General features: G+C 38.0%; 1 protein-coding gene across 19 annotated transcripts in view; it reads left to right on the forward strand.

The window, feature by feature from the left end:
- MCTP1 (multiple C2 and transmembrane domain containing 1) overlaps nt 1-27,229 on the forward strand; it is a gene marked incomplete at its 3' end in the record, with an annotated part of 550,519 nt that overhangs the window by 332,046 nt on the left and 191,244 nt on the right. For all 19 annotated transcript variants that reach the window (XR_014262452.1, XM_082458039.1, XM_082458052.1 and 16 more), the window contains 3 exons: nt 1,223-1,393; nt 3,858-3,988; nt 25,005-25,191. Coding sequence is in view for 18 of the 19 variants with exons in the window: in XM_082458039.1 (XP_082314165.1) it covers nt 1,223-1,393; nt 3,858-3,988; nt 25,005-25,191 (489 nt within the window). The remainder of the gene's footprint in view (nt 1-1,222; nt 1,394-3,857; nt 3,989-25,004; nt 25,192-27,229) is intronic.

Raw genomic sequence — 27,229 nt, forward strand, 5'->3', positions numbered from 1 at the left:
TCCTGAAATGCATGACTTTTGATGATAGGTAAAAAATGGCTATGCCATTATTATGGTATGGGGAAAAAGTAAGAATTCAAAGTGGGAGGGGGAGTTATACAAAATAGACTATCACTTTAGTGTGGAAAGAATTAGGCCAAAAGTAGAGCTAATCCATAATTTAGAAGTGGAGTACTCTGAGGTTGAGAGAAACATTGAATTTCTTCATGAAATCACTATAAGTGAAGAAAACGTGCTTGACAACATAAAAAAAAAACAAACAGCAATTTTTATAATACACCTTGGTTCAGAATCCAGATTGAAAAGATCTTTAACATTTTAGCTACTTTCTCTGGCTTGTTTTATATGCTATTTAGTTCAAGAGATTATATGGCATTTTTAGACTTGCTGATTTTTAAAAATTCTGAGTTTGTTCACTGGCTTGAGTACTGTGGCTTAGAATTGAGCAATTAAAAGTTCTAAAAGAAAATGTTCAAATGCTAGAGAACTAAATCCAGAAACATACCTGCCAATATAAATCACATATGTAATTTTTAAAATTTGTGATGCAAGTTTCAGGCATAAGCAAGCTATCTTGGGAGGGCATATTGACTTTTCTCTGTTCTGTGGTACCTTAAGTAGTTTTTTAGAGAGCTGAAACTCAGTTATCTCTTATTGTGGCAATAAAGAAGTTTTTTAATTGTCTGAATAGAACTTAAAACTAATCTTAGAACTAAAAACCGCCTGTAAAATCCACTAGTAACACGAAAAAAGATTTTCAAAAACTGTTACTGACAAATGCTAGATGTGTTTATTATGATTTTTCATAATAAAAACTTTGAAGCAGCAGAAAAACTGTTACTAATTAAAAATTACATATCACAGTGTGGATGAGGCCTTTTACATTTATATTTATTTATACATATTTAGACAGGCATATTTGACACATATGCAAATATTCTGTAATCTTAAAATATCTACATGTAATTTTAAGAGTTGAAAAAGTAGACTTTATTTCGAGCACACACCTCTTTTACACAGCAACCTTAAATTTATGAGATAATTTCATATTTATCAATAATTGTATAATAACTAATAATCTATTAATTGTTTTTATTTTTTAAAATTGTAACTGCCTATTTTTTATTTTTGAAAAACTATAACAACAGAGGAAAGGGTAATGCCAAATGTGGTATTTTGGTTTAAAACACAGTAAGCTAATTCTGTTTTCCTTTGCCACAAGTTTCAGACCCAAAGTTTACGTCTGTCAGACGTACACAGAAAACCACATCTTTGGAGAGGAATAGTCAGCATCACATTGATTGAGGGGCGAGACCTCAAGGCGATGGATTCAAATGGGTTGAGTGACCCCTATGTGAAGTTCCGGCTTGGGCATCAGAAGTACAAGAGCAAGGTGACCTATCTCTTTTGTGTTCCCATCAGTGCTTGGAAGGCAGTGGTTGGTTAATAGCCATGCTCTGAGACGTGAAAACACTAGACACTTTTTTAATGCTTTACAGAACTACTTTTCAACATCATGTCAGGCAACAGTACTAACAATTGTATTGCATTTCTTACTTTATGTACTATGTGACCTTTGGTAAACTATTTCTCTATGTCTCAGTTTCTTCACCTATCACACGGAATAATACTAGGAACTATCTCTTTAAAAAAAAAAAAAAAGCCGTAGCAAACCTAAGTCAATGCCGGGCACATAACGTGCTCACAGAATGTTGGCTACTATTATTACTGCATCTAGTACTAGTACAAGTACTACAAATAGCACTATTTGACATGTATGAAAAATCTTTGTGCATTACTTTGAACCCTTTTTTCAAACTGACTTGCACCAGTGCAGATTGCAAGGTTTTAAAAATTTATTTAGAAAACAGAGGGCCAAGGTCCTGCTGCCACTACAGCAGTGTGCCATGGCACAAGTTACTTTGCCTCTCCATACCCCCATTTCCCCGTCTGTGAGAATGAGAATTAAAATAATGCCTACCTAATAAAGTTACTGAGAAGATTGAATACTATATGTCATGCATGTAAAGGGCTTAGAATATTGCTTTGCCCATAATAAATACTCAATAAACGGTAGTAGCGGAAGGAAGAGGAAGAGTAGCAGCAGTAGTAAGTATATTATGTAATAACACTTGTATTATTAGTAATAACATATTATATTAAATATTCATATCACTATCATATTATTAACAAAAATAATAATAATTAGTAAAGGTCATAGTAGTCATGGTTATATAGTGATAGTTACATTTATCTGTGTTGTATCCAAATACAGCCTCTTTCATGGTCAGCTTCTATAGCTGGTATCCACTGACAGCTTGGGACAACTGATTACACCCATCTTGTATTAGAAATATCACAGAGGTGATTTCTTAGCAGGCTGATTGGTTACCTTCTTAAGTGCCCACATCAAAGGGGAAGGCATCACTTCTGACCTATAGGAAATCATATAGGGAAGACAATCCTAAAAAAGAAAACTGAAAGCTTAAGTTCTTTGTTGGCCAAATAAGTAAGACAGACCACTCCCCAAAATACTGAAGGAGTTCATCTGAACCCAATTATGAGACATTTGAATTGTCATACCATCCATCCAGTGTCGTCTTTTTTTTCTGCCATGGGCTTAATAATAACATTTTAAAGAAACTACTGATTCCAAAAATAGGTACCTGTGACCACTTCTATCTTGTCTTTTATCAATTAACATTATTTCCATGTTCTGGTAGGCTTAAAACATTACTTATTTTTATAGTTCTGCTCTTTAGGTATGAAATATGAAACCCAGCTATGGACATGTGTCTCTCTTTGCTCTTTCTTTCCATGATCTATTGCTGATTAATTTCAGATTATGAACTTTAAAAATTGTGATTCATTTGCGTTACCTTTGCACATAACATACTTCATTGCTTTCAAAGTCTTTACATCTGAAGATCTGTCTCTCATACATTAAAAAGAGAAAAGGCCACTACATGCCCTCCTGCTAAAAAGAAAGAGTAGGGAAACAAATATGAATGTGGTCTAACTCAATGGTGAATGAAATTTTAAAACACATCAGTGTGAGTCACTTGATTCATTGATTCCACCAGGTGTCTTATCTGAATACTTGAAGTTACAAAATTGCACGTCAGATATCTTTCTTATATATGCGACGTGGAGATTATACACACACATATTCATATTAATTCACAAACATTTTTGGCATTGTGCTTTGGGGAAAGAGATCTGAAGCTCTAATAAAAGACTTGAGTTAGAGTCTAGCTACTAAATCCTAATGACTGTAGGTGGGTCACTTAAACCTCAGGTCTCAGTTTCTCCATATATAAAATTGGGATGATACATCAGTGCTATAATTTTAAGGTAAAAGTTTGCCTGACCACCCCAAAATTACTTTTTTTTCTTCTTGCTCCCACAGAACTTCATTGTCTGTTTTCTTCATTATTCATCTCGCAGTTCTTATGTGTGTGGGAAGCGAGGGAAAAAAACTCTGGGAATCCTCATCTTTCTTTATTATAAGATGACAGACTACGAGTTATATCTTTGTGTATTAACTGGTTATGTAAAATAAATGCTAGTATCTGAGTGAGCTATTTCACTTACAGACTCTTTGCCTTTTCTATGTAATTCATATCTGTTATCTGTTACTCAAAATAATGCGAGGGTGCCTGTTGGTTTTCAGGACACATTCTTTTGGGTTCTCTCATACAATATGTAGTAAAGATGCTGAGACCTAATGACTTATTTCCGTGATTTCTAGAAGCTCACATGCTTTTCTAGATAGTACATAAAGTTTGATTTATGTCTCAAGTTAAATTCTTTAAGGCTGATATTGAGGAGACAGTAATGACTTTTTGGTTTTCCAGATTATGCCAAAAACTTTGAATCCTCAGTGGAGGGAACAATTTGATTTTCATCTCTATGAAGAAAGAGGCGGAATCATTGATATCACTGCATGGGACAAAGACGCTGGGAAAAGGGATGACTTTATTGGCAGGTTTGTGCAATTTGGTATTTTTGGATCACCCTAGGCAGGATGAGCTTTGCTGTAAGTCTGGTATTCTAATTGATCTTTATTGTTTTGAAGCAAGGGATCTTATCATGGTAAGGCAGTGCTTGGGTGAACTGAAAAATAGATTTGAAGACTGACCAGTAGGTGGCAGTTTTGACCAGTTGATGGTCAGGCTATCTGAATTTGATATCCAGAAATTTTCTCCAGATGTCAGGAACATTGTGCATAAAAGTTACAGGAGTTGAGAAAGAGGAATCTCATTTGATATAAGATGCTTAAAAGGAACAAAGAACATATTCATAGTCTGCAAAGTGATCTGAGATAATATTACTTTTCATAAAGCATATTGTGACCGCAAAATGCATTGTTTCATACAACTACCTGCAAGGTAGAGAATCTTGATAATCTCCTAGGAGTTCATAAATCTCCCAGGAGTTCAAGTTTCAGTGAAGGAAGTGTGTAAGTGAGGCAGATGCAGGTTAATCTGATAATGTGGTGAAGAAAAGAGTATTCTGAAGCTTACATGACATCTCTGCACAAAGACAAGGTAATTTTGAATGATTGCTTGAATTATATGATTTTTTTTCTTACTTTAAAGCCTATTTTTATATTTTCAATAGTTACATATGTGTCTTTATAGCAAAACACATTGAAACCTGCCAATACTGAAATAAAACATGGTGTACAGAAGAATTTGTTAGTTTAGAAAATTCTTTCTTCATCATAGTTGACATGATTTCCAAGTCTCTAAACATATAGCCTGAAGAAATGCATACATACTAATAATAATAAAGGGAATTTTACACTACAAAAGCAAAAATAGGAATCCAACCCAACATATTTGTCTCTTTGGCTTTTGTTATTCTAAGAAATATGTTTTAAACAATGGTTTTCTTCATAGTATTACAAAGTGAGAGGTCAAAGATCAGCTTCAGTTAACCTTTAATATTTTACTTATAAAATGAAATGAGAAAAACACCACTGCAGGCTAATGCTGTATTACATTTCAATCCTTTTTAGAGGAAAAGCTTTCACTGCATATTTTTTCCCTCTAGTAAAATACTATTTTCAGTGTTTTCTTAAAGTTCTACCTTGCTCTCTTTGGGATATACCACCGGCTTAAGTATCAGTATAGATCTGTTAATACACTGAATACATTTTATTATATATATATGTCTGTTTCTGTCTTCCTCAATAAGCTATGAGCTCCTTCAAGTAGATGCTTTCTAGCTATTCCTTGAATAATTAATTCATTTTCATAATTTATAGCAACATTAGCTCTATTTGGTGACCACAAGGAAATCAGAATGGCTGTCATATGTAACTTGCTACCTCAATCTCATTACTTTGTATTCAAACTTGCTTATCATAGTATAATAACAAAGTAATTGATGAAATGTACTAGCTTCTTGTACTTCTGGGTCCACATTACATGAAGTCCTTCTTATCCTTTTTTCCGTTTTTTTCCATAATGACAGATACCCTTTTACGTATTTTTCTTTCTTTGAAAAGCATCTCCAAATTTGGAAATTATGAACATTTCTCAGCCCATTTTGTACTGACCTTTCCCTTTTCCTCACTTGATAATATTACAAATTCTTCAAGGGCATGCCTAATTATTTTAAGAAATGTTTGGCAGAGAGGTGGACCTGTTTATCTTACTTCATCTCGTTTCTATGGGTTTTCCCATATTTGGCAAATTTTGAGAGAACAGTGATAAATGGCTGGTGTGAAGATCATAGTGATTGCTCTAGACAGCTGGGGGAGCTGAGAAGGTCTTATGAAGTTTGGAAAAAGAGAAGAAATCCATTTTTGGAGCTTCTGGATTGGTGAACACGTGCAGGTGCTGGGGGAGTGCTGTGCCCTGAGAGCGCATGGAAGCTCCACACCCCTTACACATGCCTTACCCTGTGCATTTCTTCCATCCAGCCATTCCTGGGTTATATCCCTTCATAATAAACTAGTCATCTAGTTGGAAGTGTATCCTCCCTTCTTACTTTTTTAGCTGTTGGAGGTGTTTACCACCTGCATGTAGTTTCTGGCTTGGGCTTTGCCTGTGTTGTTGGATGAGTTCTTTATGCCCGCGGCTATTACACAGGACAATCTTGCAAGCAGGATCAAGAAGCCCTGGGCTCCAGCACCCTCAGTGCTTTGATGGGCAAATCTGTGTGCTCTGCTTCCCAGTATCTTGGTTGGATTAAAACTGGCTTGGATGGTGAGTCCAAATACTACCACTAAAGAATTATAGGGATTTCTAAACCTCTCATTTATTTTGAATGACTTACTTTTATTTCCAGTTACTTTTTTTCTAAATATAATTAAAAACTTATCTGGGGGCTTCCCTGGTGGCACAGTGGTTGAGAATCTGCCTGCCAATGCAGGGGACACGGGTTCGAGCCCTGGTCTGGGAAGATCCCACATGCCACCGAGCAACTAGGCCCGTGAGCCACAACTACTGAGCCTGCGCGTCTGGAGCCTGTGCCCCGCAACAAGAGAGGCCGCAATAGTGAAAGGCCCGCGCACCGCGATGAAGAGTGGCCCCCGCTTGCTGCAACTAGAGAAAGCCCTCGCACGAAACGAAGACCCAACACAGCCAAAAATAAATAAATAAATAAATAAATAATCCTTCCCTCTACTTTAAAACAAAACAAAACAAAAAAAACTTATCTGGCATCAGACTCACTAAAAAACATTTGCATTTGGTCATATGCCAAATATAATTGCCTACGAAAGCAATTTGAGCCAAAAAGTTTTAGAGTAAACAAGAGCACAGGTAGACAAGAAGACTCCTAGGACGGCTTTTGAGTATCAGTTTAAACCATTTTACACAGTAAAGGGATTTATTGTTGAATTTTGAGATAAGCAAAGTGGACAATACAAAATTGTTGTACACTCTGCTAATTTAACAAAGATGCCTGTTGCAGAAAAAGGAAATGACCCTGGCAAATATCATCATTTCCAATCTACTTGATGGCCAGATAGCAGCAGAAACTCTTGGTATCTGACTTTATACTTACTAAATTGTACTTTACACACATCCTGCCACTGAAAAACAATATATTATTAGATCTAAGTGGTGGGCAAGAGAGCTGTATGTGTTTATGTCAAGGTTGTGTGGTAACAGTAGAAATAATGCAGATTATAATAGAATCCCTTGGTCCTAGAACAGTTTAGAAGAGAATAGTTACCTTCTAATTAAATTTGAGTTCTAAGATTAAAGTAACAGGAGTAAAACTGTCATCAGGGTCTTCTGTATTCTCTTTTTTTTTTTGTTCAATTTTTGAATTTTATTTATTTTTTTATACAGCAGGTTCTTATTAGTCATCAATTTTATACACATCAGTGTACACATGTCAATCCCAATCGCCCAATTCATCACACCATCATCCCCACGCCCCCACCGCTTTACCCCCTTGGTGTCCATATGTTTGTTCTCTACATCTGTGTCTCTATTTCTGCCCTGCAAACTGGTTCATCTGTACCATTTTTCTAGGTTCCACGTATATGTGTTAATATGTGATATTTGTTTTTCTCTTTCTGACTTACTTCACTCTGTATGACAGCCTCCAGATCCATCCACGTCTCTACAAATGACCCAATTTTGTTTCTTTTTATGGCCGAGTAATATTCCATCGTATATATGTACCACAACTTCTTTATCCATTCATCTGTCGATGGACATTTAGGTTGCTTCCATGTCCTGGCTATTGTAAATAGTGCTGCAATGAACATTGTGGTACATGATTCTTTGAATTATGCTTTTCTCAGGGTATGTGCCCAGTAGTGGGATTGCTCGGTTGTATGGTAGTTCTATTTTGAGTTTTTTAAGGAACCTCCATACTGTTCTCCATAGTGGCTGTATCAATTTACATTCCCACCAACAGTGCAAGAGGGTTGTCTTTTCTCCACACCCTCTCCAGCATTTATTGTTTGTAGATTTTTTGATGATGACCATTCTGACTGGTGTGAGGTGATACTTCATTGTAGTTTTGATTTGCATTTCTCTAATGATTAGTGATGTTGAGCACTCTTTCATGTGTTTGTTGGCAATCTGTATATCTTCTTTGGAGAAATGTCTATTTAGGTCTTCTGCCCATTTTTGGATTGGGTTGTTTGTTTTTTTGATATTGAGCTGCATGAGCTGCTTGTAAATTTTGGAGATTAATCCTTTGTCAGTTGCTTCATTAGCAAATATTTTCTCCCGTTCTGAGGATTGTCTTTTCATCTTGTTTATGGTTTCCTTTGCTGTGCAAAAGCTTTTAAGTTTCATTTGGTCCTATTTGTTTATTTTTGTTTTTATTTCCATTTCTCTAGGAGGTGGGTCAGAAAGGATCTTGCTGTGATTTATGTCATAGAGTGTTCTGCTTATGTTTTCCTCTAAGGATTTTATAGTGTCTGTCCTTACATTTAGGTCTTTAATCCATTTTATTTTTGTGTATGGTGTTAGAAAGTGTTCCAGTTTCATTCTTTTACATGTAGCTGTCCTGTTTTCCCAGCACTACTTATTGAAGAGACTGTCTTTTCTCCATTGTATATTCTTGCCTCCTTTATCAAACATAAGGTGACCATATGTGCGTGGGTTTATCTCTGGGCTTTCTATCCTGTTCCATTGATCTATATTTCTGTTTTTGTGCCAGAACCATACTGTCTTGATTACTGTAGCTTTGTAGTAGACTCTGAAGTCAGGGAACCTGATTCCTCCAGCTCCGTTTTTCTTTCTCAAGATTGCTTTGGCTATTCGGGGTCTTTCGTGTTTCCATACAAATTGTGAAATTTTTTTGTTCTCGTTCTGTGAAAAATGCAATTGGTAGTTTCATAAGGATTGCATTGAATCTGTAGATTGCTTTGGGTGGTATAGTCATTTTCACAATGTTGATCCTTCCAATCCAAGAACATGGTATATCTCTCCACCTGTTTGTATCATCTTTAATTTCTTTCATCAGTGTCTTATAGTTTTCTGCCTACAGGTCTTTTGTCTCCTTAGGTAGGTTTATTCCTAGGTATTTTATTCTTTTTGTTGCAGTGGTAAATGGGAGTGTTTCCTTAATTTCTCTTTCAGATTTTTCATCATTAATGTATAGGAATGAAAGAGATTTCTGGGCATTAATTTTGTATCCTGCTACTCTACCAAATTCATTGATTAGCTCTAGTAGTTTTCTGGTAGAGTCTTTAAGGATTCACTATGTATAGTATCATGTCATCTGCAAACAGTGACAGCTTGACTTCTTCTTTTCTGATTTGGATTCCTTTTATTTCTTTTTCTTCTCTGATTGCTGTGGCTAAAACTTCCAAAACTATGTTGAATAATGGTGGTGAGAGTGGACAACCTTGTCTTATTCCTGATCTTAGAGGAAATGGTTTCAGTTTTTTACCATTGAGAATGATGTTGGCTGTGGGTTTATCATATATGGCCTTTATTATGTTGAGGTAAGTTACCTCTGTGCCTACTTCCTGGAGGGTTTTTATCATAAATGGGTGTTGAATTTTGTCGAAAGCTTTTTCTGCATCTATTGAGATGATCATATAGTTTTTCTCCTTCAATTTGTTAATATGGTGTATCACATTGATTGATTTGTGTATACTGAAGAATCCTTGCATTCCTGGGATAAACCCCCCTTGATCATGGTGTATGATCCTTTTAACGTGCTGTTGGATTCTGTTTGCTAGTATTTTGTTGAGGATTTTTCCGTCTATGTTCATCAGTGATATTGGCCTGTAGTTTTCTTTCTTTGTGACATCTTGGTCTGGTTTTGGTATCAGGGTGATGGTGGCCTCGTAGAATGAGTTTGGGAGTGTTCCTCCCTCTGCTATATTTTGGAAGAGTTTGAGAAGGATAGGTGTTAGCTCTTCGCTAAAGGTGTTTGATAGATTTCACCTGTGAAGCCATCTGGTGCTGGGTTTTTGCTTGTTGGAAGATTTTTAATCACAGTCTCAATTTCAGTGCTTGTGATTGGTGTGTTTATATTTTCTATTTCTTCCTGGTTCAGTCTCGAAGGTTGTGCTTTTCTAAGAAGTTGTCCATTTCTTCCAGGTTGTCCATTTTATTGGCATATAGTTGCTTGTAGTAATCTCTCATGATCCTTTGTATTTCTGCAGTGTCAATGGTTACTTCTCCTTTTTCATTTCTAATTCTATCGATTTGAGTCTTCTCCCTTTTTTTCTTGATGAGTCTGGCTAATGGTTTATCAATTTTGTTTATCTTCTCAAAGAACTAGCTTTTAGTTTTATTGATCTTTGCTATCGTTTCCTTCATTTCTTTTTCATTTATTTCTGATCTGATCTTAATGATTTCTTTTCTTCTGCTAACTTTGGGGTTTTGGTGTTCTTCTTTCTCTAATTGCTTTAGGTGTAAGGTTAGGTTGTTTATTTGAGATGTTTCTTGTTTCTTGAGGTAGGATTGTATTGCTATAAACTTCCCTCTTAGAACTGCTTTTGCTGCATCCCATAGGTTTGGGGTGGTCGTGTTTTCATTGTCATTTGTTACTAGGAATTTTTTAATTTCCTCTTTGATTTCTTCAGTGACCTCTTGGTTATTTAGTAATGTATTGTTTAGCCTCCATTTTTAAAATTTTTTACTGATTTTTTTCCTGTAACTGATATCTAGTCTCATAGCGTTGTGGTCGGAAAAGATACTTGATATGATTTCAATTTTCTTAAATTTACCAAGGCTTGATTTGTGACTTAAGATCTGATCTATCCTGAAGAATGTTCCATGAGCACTTGATAAGAAAGTGTATTCTGTTGTTTTTGGATGGAATGTCCTAAAAATATCAATGAAATCCATCTTGTTTAATGTATCATTTAAAGTTTGTGTTTCCTTATTTATTTTCATTTTGGATGATCTGTCCATTGGTAAAAGTGGGGTGTTAAACTCCCCTACTATGATTGTGTTGCTGTTGATTTCCCCTTTTATGGCTGTTAGCATTTGCCTTATGTATCGCGGTGCTCCTATGTTGGGTGCATAAATATTTATAATTGTTATATCTTCTTCTTGGATTGATGCCTTGATCATTATATAGTGTCCTTCTTTGTCTCTTGTAATATTCTTTATTTTAAAGTCTATTTTGTCTGACATGAGAATTCCTACTCCAGCTTTCTTTTGATTTCCATTTGCCTGGAATATCTTTTTCCATCCCCTCACTTTCAATCTGTACGTGTCCCTAGATCTGAAGTGGATCTCTTGTAGACAGCATATGTACAGGTCTTATTTTTGTATCCATTCAGCCTGTCTGTGTCTTTTCGTTGGAGCTTTTAATCCATTTACATTTACGGTAGTTATCGATATGTATGCTCCTATGACCATTTTCTTAATTGTTTTGGGTTTGTTATTGTAGGTCTTTTCCTTCTCTGTGTTTCCTGCCTAGGGAATTTCCTTTAGCATTTGTTGTAAAGCTGGTTTGGTGGTGCTGAATTCTCTTAGCTTTTCCTTGTCTGTGAAGGTTTTTATTTCTCCGTCGAATCTGAATGAGATCCTTGCTGGGTAGAGTATTCTTGGTCGTAGGTTTTTCCCTTTCATCACTTTAAATATGTCCTGCCACTCCCTTCTGGCTTGCAGAGTTTCTGCTGAAAGATCAGCTGTTAACCTTATGGGGATTCCCTTGTATGTTATTTGTTGTTTTTCCCTTGCTGCTTTTAATATTTTTTCTTTGTTTTTAATTTTTGATAGTTTGATTAATGTGTGTCTTGGCGTGTTTCTCCTTGGATTTATCCTGTATGGGACTCTCTGTGCTTCCTGGACTTGAATAACTATTTCCTTTCCCATATTAGGGAAGTTTTCAACTATAATCTCTTCAAAGATATTCTCAGTCCCTTTGTTTTTTTCTTCTTCTTCTGGGACCCCTATAATTCAAATGTTGGTGCGTTTAGTGTCCCAGAGGTCTCTGAGACTGTCCTCAATTCTTTTCATCCTTTTTTCTTTATTCTGCTCTGTGGTAGTTATTTCCACTATTTTATCTTCCAGCTCACTTATCCGTTCTTCTGCCTCAAGTTATTCTGCTATTGATTCCTTCTAGAGAATTTTTAATTTCATGTATTGTGTTGTGCATCATTGTTTGCTCTTTAGTTCTTCTATGTCCTTGTTAAATGTTTCTTGTATTTTCTCCATTCTATTTCCAAGATTTTTGGATCATCTTTACTATCATTACTCTGAATTCTTTTTCAGGTAGACTGCCTATTTCCTCTTCATTTGTTTGGTCTGGTGGGTTTTTACCTTGCTCCTTCATCTGCTGCGTGTTTCTCTGTCTTCTCATTTTGCTCAACTTACTGTGTTTGGGGTCTCCTTTTCGTAGGCTGTAGGTTCGTAGTTCCCATTGTTTTTGGTGTCTGCCCCCAGTGGGTAAGGTTGGTTCAGTGGGTTGTGTAGGCTTCCTGGTGGAGGGGACTGGTGCCTGTGTTCTGGTGGATGAGGCTGGATCTTGTCTTTCTGGTGGGCAGGACTGCATCCGGTGGTGTGTTTTGAGGTGTCTGTGACCTTATTATGATTTTAGGCAGCCTCTCTGCTAATGGGTGGTGTTGTGTTCCTGTATTGCTAGTTGTTTGGCATAGGGTATCCAGCACTGTAGCTTGCTGGTCGTTGAGTGGAGCTGGGTCTTAGCATTGAGATGGAGATCTCAGGGAGAGCTTTTGCTGTTTGATATTACATGGAGCCAGGAGGTCTCTGGTGGACCAATGTCCTGAACTTTGCTCTCCCACCTCAGAGGCACAGGCCTGACACCCGGCCAGAGCAGCAAGACCCTGTCAGACACACGGCTCAGAAGAAAAGAGAGAAAAAAAGAAAGAAAGAAAGAAAATAAATAAATAAAGTTATTAAAAAATAAAAAATATTATTAAAAATAAAAAATTACAAAGTAATGTTAAAAAAAGAAAGAAGAGAGCAACCAAACTAAAAAACAAATCCACCAATGAAAACAAGTGCTAAAAACTATACTTAAAAAAAAAAAAAAAAATCCGGGTAGAAAGAACCCTAGGACAAATGGTAAAAGTAAAGCTATACAGGGAAAATCACACAAAGTCCACTGCCTCAATTTTGGGATGATTCATTGTCTATTCAGGTATTCCAGAGGCGCAGGGTACATCAAGCTGATTGTGGAGCTTTAATCCGCTGCTCCTGAGGCTGCTGGGAGAAATTTCCCTTTCTCTTCTTTGTTCGCACAGCTCCAGGGTTTCAGCTTTGGATTTGGACCCGCCTCTGCATGTAGGTCGCCTGAGGGTGTCTGTTCTTTGCTCAGACAGGCTGGGGTTAAAGGAGCAGCTGCTTCGGGGGCTCTGGCTCACTCAGGCTGGGGGGAGGGAGGGGTACGGAGGCAGGGCAAACCTGCGGCGGCAGAGGCCGGCGTGACGTTGCAGCAGCCTGAGGCGCGCCGTGTGTTCTCCCGGGTAAGTTGTCCCTGGATCACGGGACCCTGGCAGTGGCGGGTTGTACAGGCTCCCGGGAGGGGCGGTGTGGAGAGTGACCTGTGCTCGCACACAGGCTTTTTGGTGGCGGCAGCAGCAGCCTTAGCGTCTCCTGCCCGTCTCTGGGGTCCGCGCTGATAGCCGCGGCTCGCGCCCGTCTCTGGAGCTCGTTTAAGCAGCGCTCTTAATACCCTCTCCTCGCGCACCAGGAAACAAAGAGGCAAGAAAAAGTCTCTTGCCTCTTCGGCAGTTCCAGACCTTTTCCCGGACTCCCTCCCGGCTAGCTGTGGCGCACTAGCCCCCTTCAGGCTGTGTTCACGCCGCCAACCCCAGTCCTCTCCCTGCGATCCAACCGAAGCCCAAGCCTCAGCTCCCAGCCCCGCCCGCCCCGGCGGCTGAGCAGACAAGCCTCTCGGGCTGGTGAGTGCTGGTCGGCACCGATCCTCTGTGCGGGAGTCTCTCCTCTTTGCCCTCCTCACCCCTGTGGCTGTGCTCTCCTCCGTGGCTCCGAAGCTCCCCCCCTCCACCACCCTCAGTCTCCGCCCGCGAAGGGGCTTCCTAGTGTGTGGAAACCTTTCCTCCTTCACAGCTCCCTCCCACTGGTGCAGGTCCCGTCCCTATTCTTTTGTCTCTGTTTTTTCTTTTTTCTTTTGCCCTACCCAGGTATGTGGGGAGTTTCTTGCCTTTTGGGAAGTCTGAGATCTTCTGCCAGCGTTCAGTAGGTGTTCTGTAGGAGTTGTTCCACACATCGATGTATTTTTGATGTATTTGTGGGGAGGAAGGTCACCTCCACATCTTACTCCTCCGCCATCTCGAAGGTCTCCCACACATAATGATTTTTGAAATGTGTTTTTGTATGTGTATACTCTATAACAGGGCTTTGTTTGTTTGTTTATTACAAAGATAAGACTGGCTACAAATGAAAGAGCCACTTGCAAATCTGGAGTGCCGACACAGTGAAAACTATTTTTACACTGAAAAGTACCCACACCCATTCTTACTTGATCCCACGTAGTCAGGCTTTTGCCCCCAACATTTCACCCAGACTGCTCTTGTCAAGGTCACCTGTGACCACCAAGTTGCTAAATTCAATGGCCAGTGTTTAACCTACATCTTACCTGATCCAGCAGCCGCGCTGGACTTGGCTGATAGCTTCCTCCTTAAAACAGGTGTTTTCAGTTGGCTTCCAGAACAGAGGGCTCTGTTTTCCTCTTACCTCATCACATGTTCTTTCTTCATCTCCCCTGCAGATTTTTGCTCATTTGCCTCCTGATTTCATTCCGGAGACCCTCAGAGCTCACTCCCTGGGCATCTTCTCAGTCTATACCTGCCCCCGTGGTGCCTTCATCCACTCTTGTGCTTTCCATACCACCTAAGATTGACAACGACAGACATACAGATCCACTCCTTAACTCCACGTCCACCTGCCTGCTTGAAATCTCCATTTGGACGTCTAATAGGCTTCTCCAATTTAGCAGGTCCAAAGCCAAACTTCTCACCCGCAGCGCCCCAAATCTGCTCCTCCGTCAGGATTCTCTCTCATTCGTTGCTAACACCAAAAATCTTGGAGTCATTTTTTCTTCTTTTCTTTCATTCTCATCAAGTCCATTCAGCAACTTGCAAACTTCTCCTTCAGAATATAGTCAGAAATCACCCTTATCCTCTCAATCATTCTGTTTCCTGTTGAAGCCACCGTCAATTTCATGTGGGCAGCGGCAAGAGCCTCCTGTTCTTCTTCCTTCCACATAACATCAATAAAAGAATTTAACTCCTCTGCTCGAAGCCCTGTAGTTGTTTCCCATCTCAGTCTGTGTGCAACCAGTGTCCTCACAGAGCCCTCTGATGCTCCTGGTGATCTGGCCCTGCGACCCCTCTGCCCTGAACTTCTGCTACTTTGCCCCTCCCTCCCTCTGCTCTGTCCCAGCCTCTTTGCTGTTCCTCAGGTGCACCATATACCTTCCCACCTCAGGATCTTTTCCTCCATCTGTGACACTCTTTCTTCAGGCGTCCACCTGCCTTGCTTCTTTACCTTCTTTAGGTCTATGCACAAATGTCACATCAGGGAGACAGCCATACCAACCCTATTTAAAATCGAAACTTCTTTTCCTTGACATTACGTTTCTTCTATCCTGCTTTGTTTTCTCCATCGAAGTAATCACCATTTGACATACTATGCATTTCACTTACTTATTTTATCATGTATTTTCCATCACTTGAATGTGAGCTTCATGAAGGCAGGGATTTTTGAGTGCTTTGTTCATTGTGGCATCCTCAATACCTATTAAAGTATGTGGCAAGTAATAGGTGCTTAATAAATATTTGCTGGATTTAAATTTAAATACCTGAAGTTTGACTGAATACTGGAAATAATGGCTCTTCCTTCTCTAAATAAATATAGCATTTGACACCTGATGTTAATGCAAAGGCAATTAGAACAGCATTCCTTAGTGGAAAGTACAAAGTTTCAGTATAATTAAGAAAGATATTTGTATATAATTCAAATGGGAGAATTAATGGGTTAAAGTTTCTAGGTGTCTGAGTAATCTTTGTACTTAAAAAATACTGAATGGTTGCATTTGAATAAAAAGTAGCCTATGCATTTACCAAGATACTTATAAGTTTTTCACCATTATAATATCAAGTGAGTTAATGCCATCTGGTTGTTAAATTTTACACAAAAATAAATTTACCATGAATGGAAAGAAACAATAATAATAGTGATTTACACTGTATAGGGCACTATTATTATTACATACATTAGTTCAATATTAGGGGGTAACAAGGATGCTTCATATTGTACCAATTTTGCCGGTGCAAAAAGTGAGGCAGGTTTAGAGGTATAGCAAAAAAGGAGGTTTAGAGATTGTTCAGCTAGTGTGAATTTGGGGCGATTGATCTGAGACTCAAATCCAGGACTCCTGATCTTAAAGTCCGTGCCCCTTTCACCTCGGTCTGGTATTCAGTATGTTCTGAAGCCATTAAGGGCTCGATAAAGTGCCAAGGAGTCAATAAACCCACTTGGGTGGTGTGCACCGCACTGCAAGTTTGAACAACAAATTTTACCTGTCGCTGAACTACAGATTTCAAATGAAGGTGAAATAATGTTAATCTGCGTGTAATTATTTAACTTTCTGATCACCTGCATTTTGGCAGGGAAGACGGACTGCCACCTTTACGATAATCAGCTAATAAATCCTCATGATTGTTACACTTTTATGCAGAGCAGTAATCTGAACAAATTGTCTGCTGACAGCTGTGGTAAATTGCCAAGAATGAGTGCTGTCAGAGAACAAGTTGTTTTTATGAACGTGCAGAGTAAGTAAATCCCATGTCAAGCAATTTCATTGAGTTGGAGTTATTTGCAATCCAATATAGCAAGATTTATAGCATTATTTATTAGTGTGCAAAATGCTTTTTTATCTTTAAAGTGGCATTGATTTGGGGCACATATATTTTAGGTTAGTGGATTACTACTAACTTTATTTGTTGCATTGTGATCAGGGCCGAGGCATTGGTACTGCCCATGACAATAAAGTGCTATAGATGTAAACTTCAGTAGAGAGTTCTATTTCAACATAATTTTTATTAATAATATAGAAGAAAAGGTTATCCCAAATGGGCAAGTTCCGGGTAAAGAACAAATGCTTTCAACCATAAAATAAATCTATGACTTTATATTTAATGTTAAAGGAAAGAGAATGTGGAATGAGTACCTACTATGTACTATACATAGTACATGTATGTCTGTCCAGGTATAGTGTGGAAAATGAGGAAAACAGCCTTTGACTTTGCATGTTAACCAAATTAGTGTTTTCTTAAAGTTGAAGGTCATTGCGTTTGAGCATTTGACACTGTATAGATTCTGATTTGCAGTGTTTATTATTTGTGATATAAATACTACGATGATTGTTCTACTTCCTATGTAAATAAGAGTAGGAGCAATCCTGCCTCATTATTAATTTGAAAGCACAAAGATAATTAGTCAGAAAATTCTAAACTGAAGAGAATTTTTAATGAAATCTTTCTGTTTCACCATTTTTCTTACTAAGGATTGAGTGAAGTATTTTATTTGGGAGAGAGACAGTATTTCAGTAAAGAATGTCATTGATTCTTGTCTTGGTTTTTTCCTAAACTCAACCTAAGCCAAACATATTAAGATTTTAATCCATTTTCTTTCATGGCTTACTATTTTTTCTTCTGAAGATTTTCTCAGAAAGTTTATACTCACTGCAGTATTTTGTCTATGATAGGCATTTCCAAAGACAGTTTCCATGCACCATGCAGTTTCCAAAGACAGTGTGTATATTAAATAGCTTACCTTCGAGGCAATGAATGGGGAAGCTCCCAAGTTTGTAGAAGTATGCTCTGATAAAGCCACCTCCTCAAAGACAGTTGGACAGTGACAACTGCTGACAACAGAAAGGCAATAACTGCATTAGCATTTAGTAATATCAGAGGTGGTGTGCACACTGCATAATCGTGAAACTTGAAAACACATTAGTGGTTACCTATTGAATTCTTTAAAATGCAAAGATTCTAAAGAATTACGTATCATATTGATTTGTAATATAAGACCTTATACTATGTGTTTGTTTCACTAACGTAAAGTAGCTCTCATGCAGTAAATCTCAAAAAGCTTCCTAATTTTATCGTTAAATTTGGTCCAAATTAGTAAAATGTGTTTTTAGAAATGACCCCACCCCCCAAAGAAATTCTATAGAGGCTTGTCTTCCTGTCCTGAAGGCTTCATTTTTAATTGTCCTCTTATCATGATGGCTTCGTAATATCATGAGCTAGTACTTCAGGGCATAACACACACTTAGAAGTTCCTTGTTAGAGGAGATGTAAATTTTTGTTGCAGATATTCTTCCTGATAATTTTAAGTTGGATTTTGTTTGAATTCTTGCTAGATCTGATTATGCCACACTATTGGTTTGTAAATCAGAATCAGAGTGTAGCTGACAGACAGATGGGCTAGGAGTAAACGTGTCAACTCTGTGTGTTCTCGTTTATCATTCTGTTCACTTACACTTGTTCAATTAGTATTATACTCAATCCACAGTTTCTTTACTGGGATCTTTTATTTTTTTAATTTTTATTTTACATTGGAATATAGTTGATTTACAATGTTGTATTAGTTTCAGGCGTACAGCAAAATGATTTAGTTATACATATACATATATCTATTCTTTTTCAGATTCTTTTCCCATATAGGTTATTACAGAGTACTGAGTAGTGTTCCCTGAGCTATACAGTAGGTCCTTGTTGATTACCTATTTTATACATAGTAGTGTGTGTATGTTAATCCCAACCTCCTAATTTACTGGGATTTTTTAAAGCCACTGTCCATTTTGTGAGGATTAAAACTAGATGATATAATCTGTAAATCCACCTAACCGAGCATATATGGACTGCAGTTCACTGAAAGCCAGTCAGCAAGTTCAGGGGCCACTGTCAACCCCTCCATGTCATGCAGCTTCTGCTCGTCCCTTAAAATACTTGCAGGTCACATGTGACATATCTGATGTATGGGCTACCAGTGTTAATGCATATATAAAATATTTATGAAGTTTGAATCCTGTCCTATTTTAAATTAAAAAATACATCCAAATAGGCTTAACATTTACTTCCTGTACCCCGTGTGTACATCAATGGTGCTAATCACAAAACTGTTTCATCTGGGTAAAACTGTCATTGGTTACTGGTTTAGGCATGGCAGAAGGAAAGGCGGGGAGAAAAAGGTGACAAGAATACTGAAATTTTTCTCCTTGAACTTAGGGGAAAGCATCACCAAATAAATGTGATATATTCCTTTCATGTGGCTAAGTAATGCATATAGTTTTTAAAAGGTGCAAAGAATTTCAAGCTTTGCTATGGAAGTCAGTAAATGTGAGGTCTTGCCATCACTTAATTCCTCTGAGCCTCAGTTTCCCCATTTGTGGAATGAAAGAAAATAGCTCTCCAATCTCAGTTTTGAGTCTCTTTTGATTCTTCTATTGATGATTGATTGACTGATGAGTTCGGAACAGACAGTACATTTTAAAATTGTACAATATCAAACTAAGGCATATGAGATAATAAACTTCGTATTATAGTTCCATAGTACTTTCATCTTTTCAAAGTAGTTTTTCATCTGTTATTCCTGTGTTTTTACAGTTCTATGCAAAGAGAAGGCATAAACGAGGAAAATGATGCACAAAAAGTTTGTAACTTGCTTGATATCACAATACTAATGAATAATTCACCTTTGTTAAAACTTTGGTGTTCTGAACCCCTGATGTGAACTCTGAAGCCAAATAACTTCACTAAAAGCAACGCACTAGGTCTGCGGTAGTTCTGGAAATAAGGATGTGAGAAACCAGAAGGCTTAGAAAGGGCTGAATCCCCCAAATTTAACAGAGGCCTGACACACAGTGCACTTAATAAATAGTTAATGAATGAGTGAATGAATTAGTGTTGGAAAGAAATCAACCCACTTTCTGGGAAGACAATATGGAAATGGTAGCATGAGCACATCACATGCTAATTCTGACTCTGCCACTGTCGCCGTGGGTAAAATTTTGGCCTCTCTGAACCTCTGTCTCCTCATCCATAAGTACTTTAATACTTGCAGAGCACCAACTATATTCCAGCTCTGTGCTAGGTGTCTGCCCTTGAGGTGTATCAGGAGATTGACAGGAAAAGACATTTCAATGAGAATTAGTTAAAAATTAGCCAAGCAAACATAGGTAGATACATCATCTCAGGCAGAGGGGTTGCTTCATACAAACACAAAGAAAGAGATGAGCCCTAGCATGGATGATGGGAGAATTACAAGCTGTCAGGAATTACTTAAGTAGTAAGTGTAAGTCAACAAATGACACCCAAGCTGATGGTAGGTTGTGGAGTGCCCCATTGCCTTACTAAGGATATTTTATAGGTGGTGGGGAGCCAGGAGTGGGACATGGTCAGGTTTGGGTTTTGGATATCTGTAACTGTGGGGATTGAATTGTATCAATAATTTTTGCCTTCGACCAGGTTCCCTAGGAAACAGAGCTTGAGGCAGGGATTAGGTGCTGATACTTAATTGGGAGGTACAATCCCAGGTCCTGAGAGTGAGAGAAAGAACATGAGGCAGGGAAGACTAGGAAGTAATGCACGGTGATATGTTACTAGGCTGGCCATGTTCCCTGTGTTTCAGAGACACAGTGGTTGCCCAGCAGGTGTGCCCACTTGGCCACATGTGGATAGGCAATATGGAGAATCCTGCTTTGGAATGGTTTGTGAGAGGGTGGAAGGCATGGGGAGTTATCTTCCCATCACCTATGCCATTGATCTAAGTTCACCCCATAAGGAGAAAACTTCTGCATTGTTTCATCTGGTTTCTTTGGCAGTTGATCAGGAAGCCAGATTCCCATACTCCACAGTGTGGCTTTTTATCCAAGTGCAGAAGTGGCCCTAGAAGCCAGAAATTTGGGGCATGTGGCAGTTGGGCCTAGATACACAGTGGCAGCCAATCGGAGTGCTCAGCCCATTTGGGCAAGTGAAAGTTAGGACAGTCCGAGGCCAGCCCTAGGTGGAAGACCTATGAGGACTCAAGCCCAGCCGATTGGTCACAGTGGTGGGATGAGGAGCAGCCCCTTGGAAAGACCCAGCCAAAGTCGAGGCTGAGGCAAAGCAGGCAGCTGAGGACCCAGGAGTTCCTTGTGGAACCCAGATACAAAACAGATGTAAGGGGAGCTGTTCAAAACAAAAGAGGAGAATCCACGCTTCATTTTTCACTCCATACATGGTGACCTGGATGCACCCCCACCCAGTTCTCCTTAGAAGACAATTTGATATTAAGTTAGATTGTCTGCCTTCTGGCACCAACATTCAGACTTTTTTCAGCAGGGTAGAGGCGTAATACCTCTGAGGAATAATATTTCATTGCCTGTAAGATGAATTTGTTCTCTTACCATTTTTTTGGTTTGTGGAATTGCAAAGAAAGGAAGATGTAAACAAGTGTAAACATGGATAGAGTTATAATAAATTGTGGAATTTGAGGTTTTTGAGAATTTGAAGTTCATCTAGTTCAATTCCCTCATATCACAGATGAGAAACCTGGAACTCCAGGGGCTAAGAGTTGTCTTGGAAAAGGTCATCCAACTAATTAGTGACAGATGGAGGGCTAGAACCAAGGGAATCTGATGCCCAGTCGTGGGCTCTTTCCCCTGTGAATGTGTCTGTGTATATATTTTTGGAGTTCATGAATTTGCTTCAATACTTTTAAAAATTTGCCTTTTCATTTTCATAACAATATAAAACCATCAATTTTTGCTTATTCTGAACCATCTGAATGATCACCTAGTATTTCTGTAACCAAACTACAGTGAATCCTTCCTTTGTTGAGAACATAATAGTACAGGCAAGCCAAGTACAGGTGAATCTGCCTGTTGGACTGCTATAACCGAACACCATAGACTGGGTGGATGGAATTCAACAGAAATTTATTTTTCACAGTTCTAGGGGTTGAGAAGTCCAAGATCAAGACACAAGCAGATTTGGTGTCTGGTTTCATGGTTCATAAACTGCTGTTTTCCTCTGTGTCCTCACATGACAGAAGGGGTGAGGGATCTCTCTGGTGCCTTTTTTATAAGGGCACTAATCCCATTCACGAGGGCTCCACTCTCATGACTTAATCACTTCCCAACCACCCCACCTCTTAATATCATCACGTTGGGCACTAGGTTTCAACATATGAATTTTGGATAACACACAAACATTCAAACCATAGCACTGGCCCATAGTAATTAGTCCTGAATTCACTCTGCAATACACTATGTTGCAGGAGTTCCATCTTTGTACATATTTATTCAATAACAACAAAGGAATAGCAAAAGCTTTTGCTCCACCAAATTCCAGCAATGATTCGATACTCATTTAATGCAGATATCAGTGATGCTGTAATGCTAACTTTATCCTGAAGTTAACAGGACAATTTTGCTTGGTTATCAGGTGACATTTTGCTTTAAATGGCATCTGAGGATTACTCCTGAGCAGAGTTTTTAGATGAATAGGAGATCTGAGTAACCTCAACTAGCAAAAAGCATCTGGAATTCATTAATGCTCTCTTTTCAAAATATTTGTATACATAGGCATTTTCTATATTAGAATGATTAAAGTCAAAATTCTGAACCGTTAAATATAGGACAGAACCGGGGACTATTTCTACGAGTGTACCCAATATTAAAAATTTAGTTGCAGCAGAAAGGTATAATCCTTCCTATAGATGTGCAATGGTAATTTAAATTTTATTAGTTCCATAGCTTTTAAAATTCAATTTGTAATTTTTTCTTAGTTTATCGTCTTCTAAGAGCAATTACTTATAGCATTCTTCCTAGTTCACACATATTTTTAAAGCATAAAAATAACACACTTCTATACTTGAAACCTGAGTTAATGTGTCCTGTTCAAAACAAGTCTGGATATCACCCTGTTTAAGAACTGCCTCACATAGCACATTCCTCCAGGATGCACAATTACAGCAATGACAGACTGGTTAAGGAAAAAGCCTAGATCTTAGATTCCAGAGTGCTAGGTTCAGGTCTGGCTCTGCTAATAACTAACTGTGTATCTCCATTGATTCATGTGACTTCTCTGGCCCTCAGTTTCCTCATTGGTAAGTTAAGGAGATTTTGAGGATCACAAATCCTTATGCCTCTTGGCACTGGGTACAGAATTAAGTGAAATAGTCCAGCTGTAAGTTAGACAGTATTGGGGACAATAACTCAGAGGACATTTGCTCTTTCTTTTAAGTTATTTAAATTCAAACCTTTTTTAGCACAATAAAAACAACAAATCTATGGACCAGCTTTGATCTGAGAGTGGCCAGTTTGCAGTTCCTGGACTGCATCTTTAGAACACCTTCCCCAACTCTAAAGAATTAAATGCAATGACTCTAATATAAAAGAGGAGGAGGCCAACCAGCACTTAATGGTAATAGGCAATAGGGCATGAGCAGGACTGGAAATGCATGATCAGAGTGAGTGAAAGACCCTTCTTGGTCCCAACTTAACCAACCAAAAGTACTATCTGAACTGTCATCCCTGTTCAATTCTCCAGTGTCATACTCTCAGTCTAGTCCAAAGATTCATTCACATTCAACAAATTATAGGTTAGGCACTGTGCCAGATGCTGGAAAGATCTGTAGAAAATCATATTCATGTTTCTCCTTTTTATTAGAGAATGCATTTGATTAGCTGTTCTTCACCATTGCATTTTTTAACCCTCAATTTGTTCCAGGTATTATTAAGAACTAATTCCAATTAAAATTTGAATATTAAATAAGGCATTTGATATGTTTTTTCATCGTTTAGAATCTAAGGGGACAGCATGAGAGTATTTTGAAATGGATATTGTGTTTGCAGAAACAGTGAGGTTACTTGATATACATCCTAACTTTAGGAAGATGTTTTCCTGACTTGGTACAGACCCTAATTTCCTGCTGTCTCGATAGTTAGCATTTAGTGCATGCAGATTTTCTATCACTGACCAGGACGTTTCTATTCTTCTTCATTTCTTGCATCTATATTCCTCTTTCTCCCAATTGTTTCTAGTCTGGCTATCTTTCATGTCATTTTTGATAGGCAAAAATAAAACATAAATGTCAAACTTTGATTCAGTTTCGAAAATCACTCTCACTAAAGATGTTTGAACTCAACCATAAGCTTTGAGGCCCTATTCACAGATGTTTAACTTAAAAGCAAAATAATAAACAATAAATAGAGTGAAGAATGAGAAGGGGCAAAAATTTAATCTGTCCCTAATAGCTGACCACCCCTTGTTTATGACAATACCACATCTATTCTTATAATTGGCTATTTCCTGTTTCAAATGTCTTTTATTCATGTCTGCCCCCTTTCTCTCTGTTTATTGCCCTTGTGGTTTTGGTCACCACAGTATCTTTCTCTTCCAAATCAATTGACATTTTTATGAAAAGAGTCTGCAAAGTATTCAGCTCTGAGGAGGTGATATATCGAGCATGGGTTGCCATACTATTACAAAGTCTCTCTTCAGGCAACTCTCTTACGTAACACTTCAGCTATAATGTTTTCAGAGGATTTGTTTGTTTGTTAACTTAGATTTATGCAGTGTTCTATGAATAAATTGGCATGGTTTTAAAAATGTAAAACGTATGACATCATCATAGTAAATGGTCTATTCTCTGCTTAATAACATTTCAGAACAAGGGCAAAACACCTATTGTTTTAGAGTGGCACAAAAATTCACTCTTGGTCGTTTGCCTCTTTAGATAGCTCACGTTAGTCTCTCTGTAAGCAAAGCCCCACTGATCTGGGCCATCCTAGGGACTGAAAGCCCCTGCTGATTTATAAATATGGTGACAGTGGGTAGTAATCAAATCAGATAAGCACATTTTTTTGCATCTTACAAGAAATAAGCAATTAGATACTAAAATAATCAGAGTCTGAATTTTGTGAAGTCAGCTGACATGAAATACATATGCTTCCAGTGGTCCAAATGGTATTTCCATTGATTTATTTTTCACATAGCTCTGAGCAGCCTGCACCTCCACTGTTTGATGTGGCCAAAAAAAAGCCTTTTGCTAATTCAAAACATTTCTTTTTAGGTGCCAGATCGACCTGTCAGCTCTCAGTAGGGAACAGACACACAAGTTGGAGCTGCAGCTGGAGGAAGGGGAGGGGCACCTGGTGTTGCTGGTCACCCTGACAGCTTCGGCCACAGTCAGCATCTCTGACCTCTCCATCAACTCCCTGGAGGACCCGAAAGAACGCGAGGAAATATTAAAGCGATATGTACGTATGTAAGCCTCCTCCTTCAGGGTCATGGGTGACTAGAAGAGGTTGTAAATAATTTACATGGAGTGACAGAAGTACATCTGCAAAGCTGTCTGACAGATGAATCAGCAGAAGCAGAAGCCTGGGCAGATGCAAATACCATGCATATCTTTGCAGAAGCACTTGGGGTACCCATGGATATCTAGACACCTGGTCTTCTCTCGACTCTCTTCCAGAGCAAGTTCTAGATTCTGAGATTCTCCTCAGTAATTTTATCACACCACAAAATTATCATGCAGGGAAACTTCCTGTAATGGAAAGTCAAGTTTATATAATACTTTAAAATGAGTTCATTGATTATTTGTCATTGGAATTAAGATTTCTTTGTCTTTACAAATTTGAAATGGAGTTAACTGCACTTACTTTTTAATTAGTAGGTTGGTTACTGGAGGATATTCACAGAAATAATTTTTCCTTTCCACTGCTTAGAAAAGCCTCACTTCATTCCTTTAATTTTTTAAAATCGAATGTGAAATATAATTAAAAGGAGGCTTTCTTACCTTTTGATCAGATGTAGAGTGATAGGGTGGCAAAGTGAGTCACTAAAATAAGTACCCTTCTCAAATTTTATCAAACCCAAACATTCACAACCAAATCTACCTATTTCCCAGCATCCTCACGGTCTGCATTTCCCACCATGTAGTTTTCTTGAATCAACAGAGAGGGGAGCTCTTACTCCATTGTTCTCTCTTAGTGAAGCCTCGAGAAAGTGCATGTCTCAGTACCCGTGAAGCTGGAAGAAAAAAGAAAAGCTTTTCCACTTAAAATTACAAAGCTTGTATTGTACAATGCTGCCAGGTGTTTAGAAGTCTCCTCTAGACACTCAGTCATGAAACCAAGCTCTGACTAACAAAGAACCGCTTAATTTTTTTCTTTTTTTTAGATTTTAAAATATTCCTATTTGCTGACTGACATCCTTCCAATAACTGAATTTAATAAAGATGTACCTTATCAGGCTGTGCAGATAACATGAAGTGCTGGTACTAATGCTCTACAATATTCTTCAAACAGATTAGCAGGATGTGCGCTTCAGCAAATTTATTCTGGCTATCTCCACTGAATCAGCTGTCTGCTAATGCTTGTACAACTCATCCACCAATGGTGTTATCATAAACAATTTAATAGAGGTGACTTAGCAAGGCTAAATAGTATATATTTTTAAACCACCTAAGAGCCCAAGGTATGTGTGGCATCTTCTAATATATAATTGCAGTTGTGAAAATTATTTCACATTTTGGTACCCACCAAGACATATTCTCCTGTTCCCAGAAGTGAGACTCATGAATTAAAACAATTTTAAAGAAATTAATTCATATATTAATATAAAAATGATTCTAGGTATTATAATATTATATTTGATGGATTAATATTTGATACTATCCCATATATTAGAATGATACTATGGGCTAGGTAATTAGAAATGATCCAATTACTTTTTTTTTTTTTTCTCTTTGCTGTAAGGGATTACTTAAATCAGCCATTTCCATTTAGAATTTGAGTATTTGTTTCTATACCTACTTTCAAATATTAGTTATTATTTCAGTAAAATGTAAAATATTATGTGGATGTCCCGGCTAATTCTCAGATTATATTCTGCTCAATATACTAAAAAGTGAACCAAGTTTAAATATACTTTTCTTTAGCCCTGAATTTCAAGCATAGGCCTGTATCTCCCTTTAGAATCATATTTGCTAAGAAGCTAGTGTATGCAATATAGCACATGTATTATGATTACTCATAGCAACGCAAGGACAAAGATCTATATTTTAGGGTTTCAGAGTGTTTCCTTTTTATTCTGTAGATTATAAAATGAATGAATACTGCATGATGTTTGAAATATCACTTGTTTTGGAGAAACATATGATATAAAAGAGTTTATTTGGAGAATTATACATATGTTTTCCTGTGAGAACTTGTGTATTTATTTTTTTTTAAGTTTAGGTTCAACCTAAGAATTTGATTTGGCTCTGGTTGTGGTGAGGAAAGTAAGTGGATT

This window comes from Balaenoptera physalus (assembly GCF_965194825.1).
Source record: "Balaenoptera physalus genome assembly, chromosome: 3".
In the NCBI taxonomy this organism is placed as follows: Eukaryota; Metazoa; Chordata; class Mammalia; order Artiodactyla; family Balaenopteridae; genus Balaenoptera; species Balaenoptera physalus.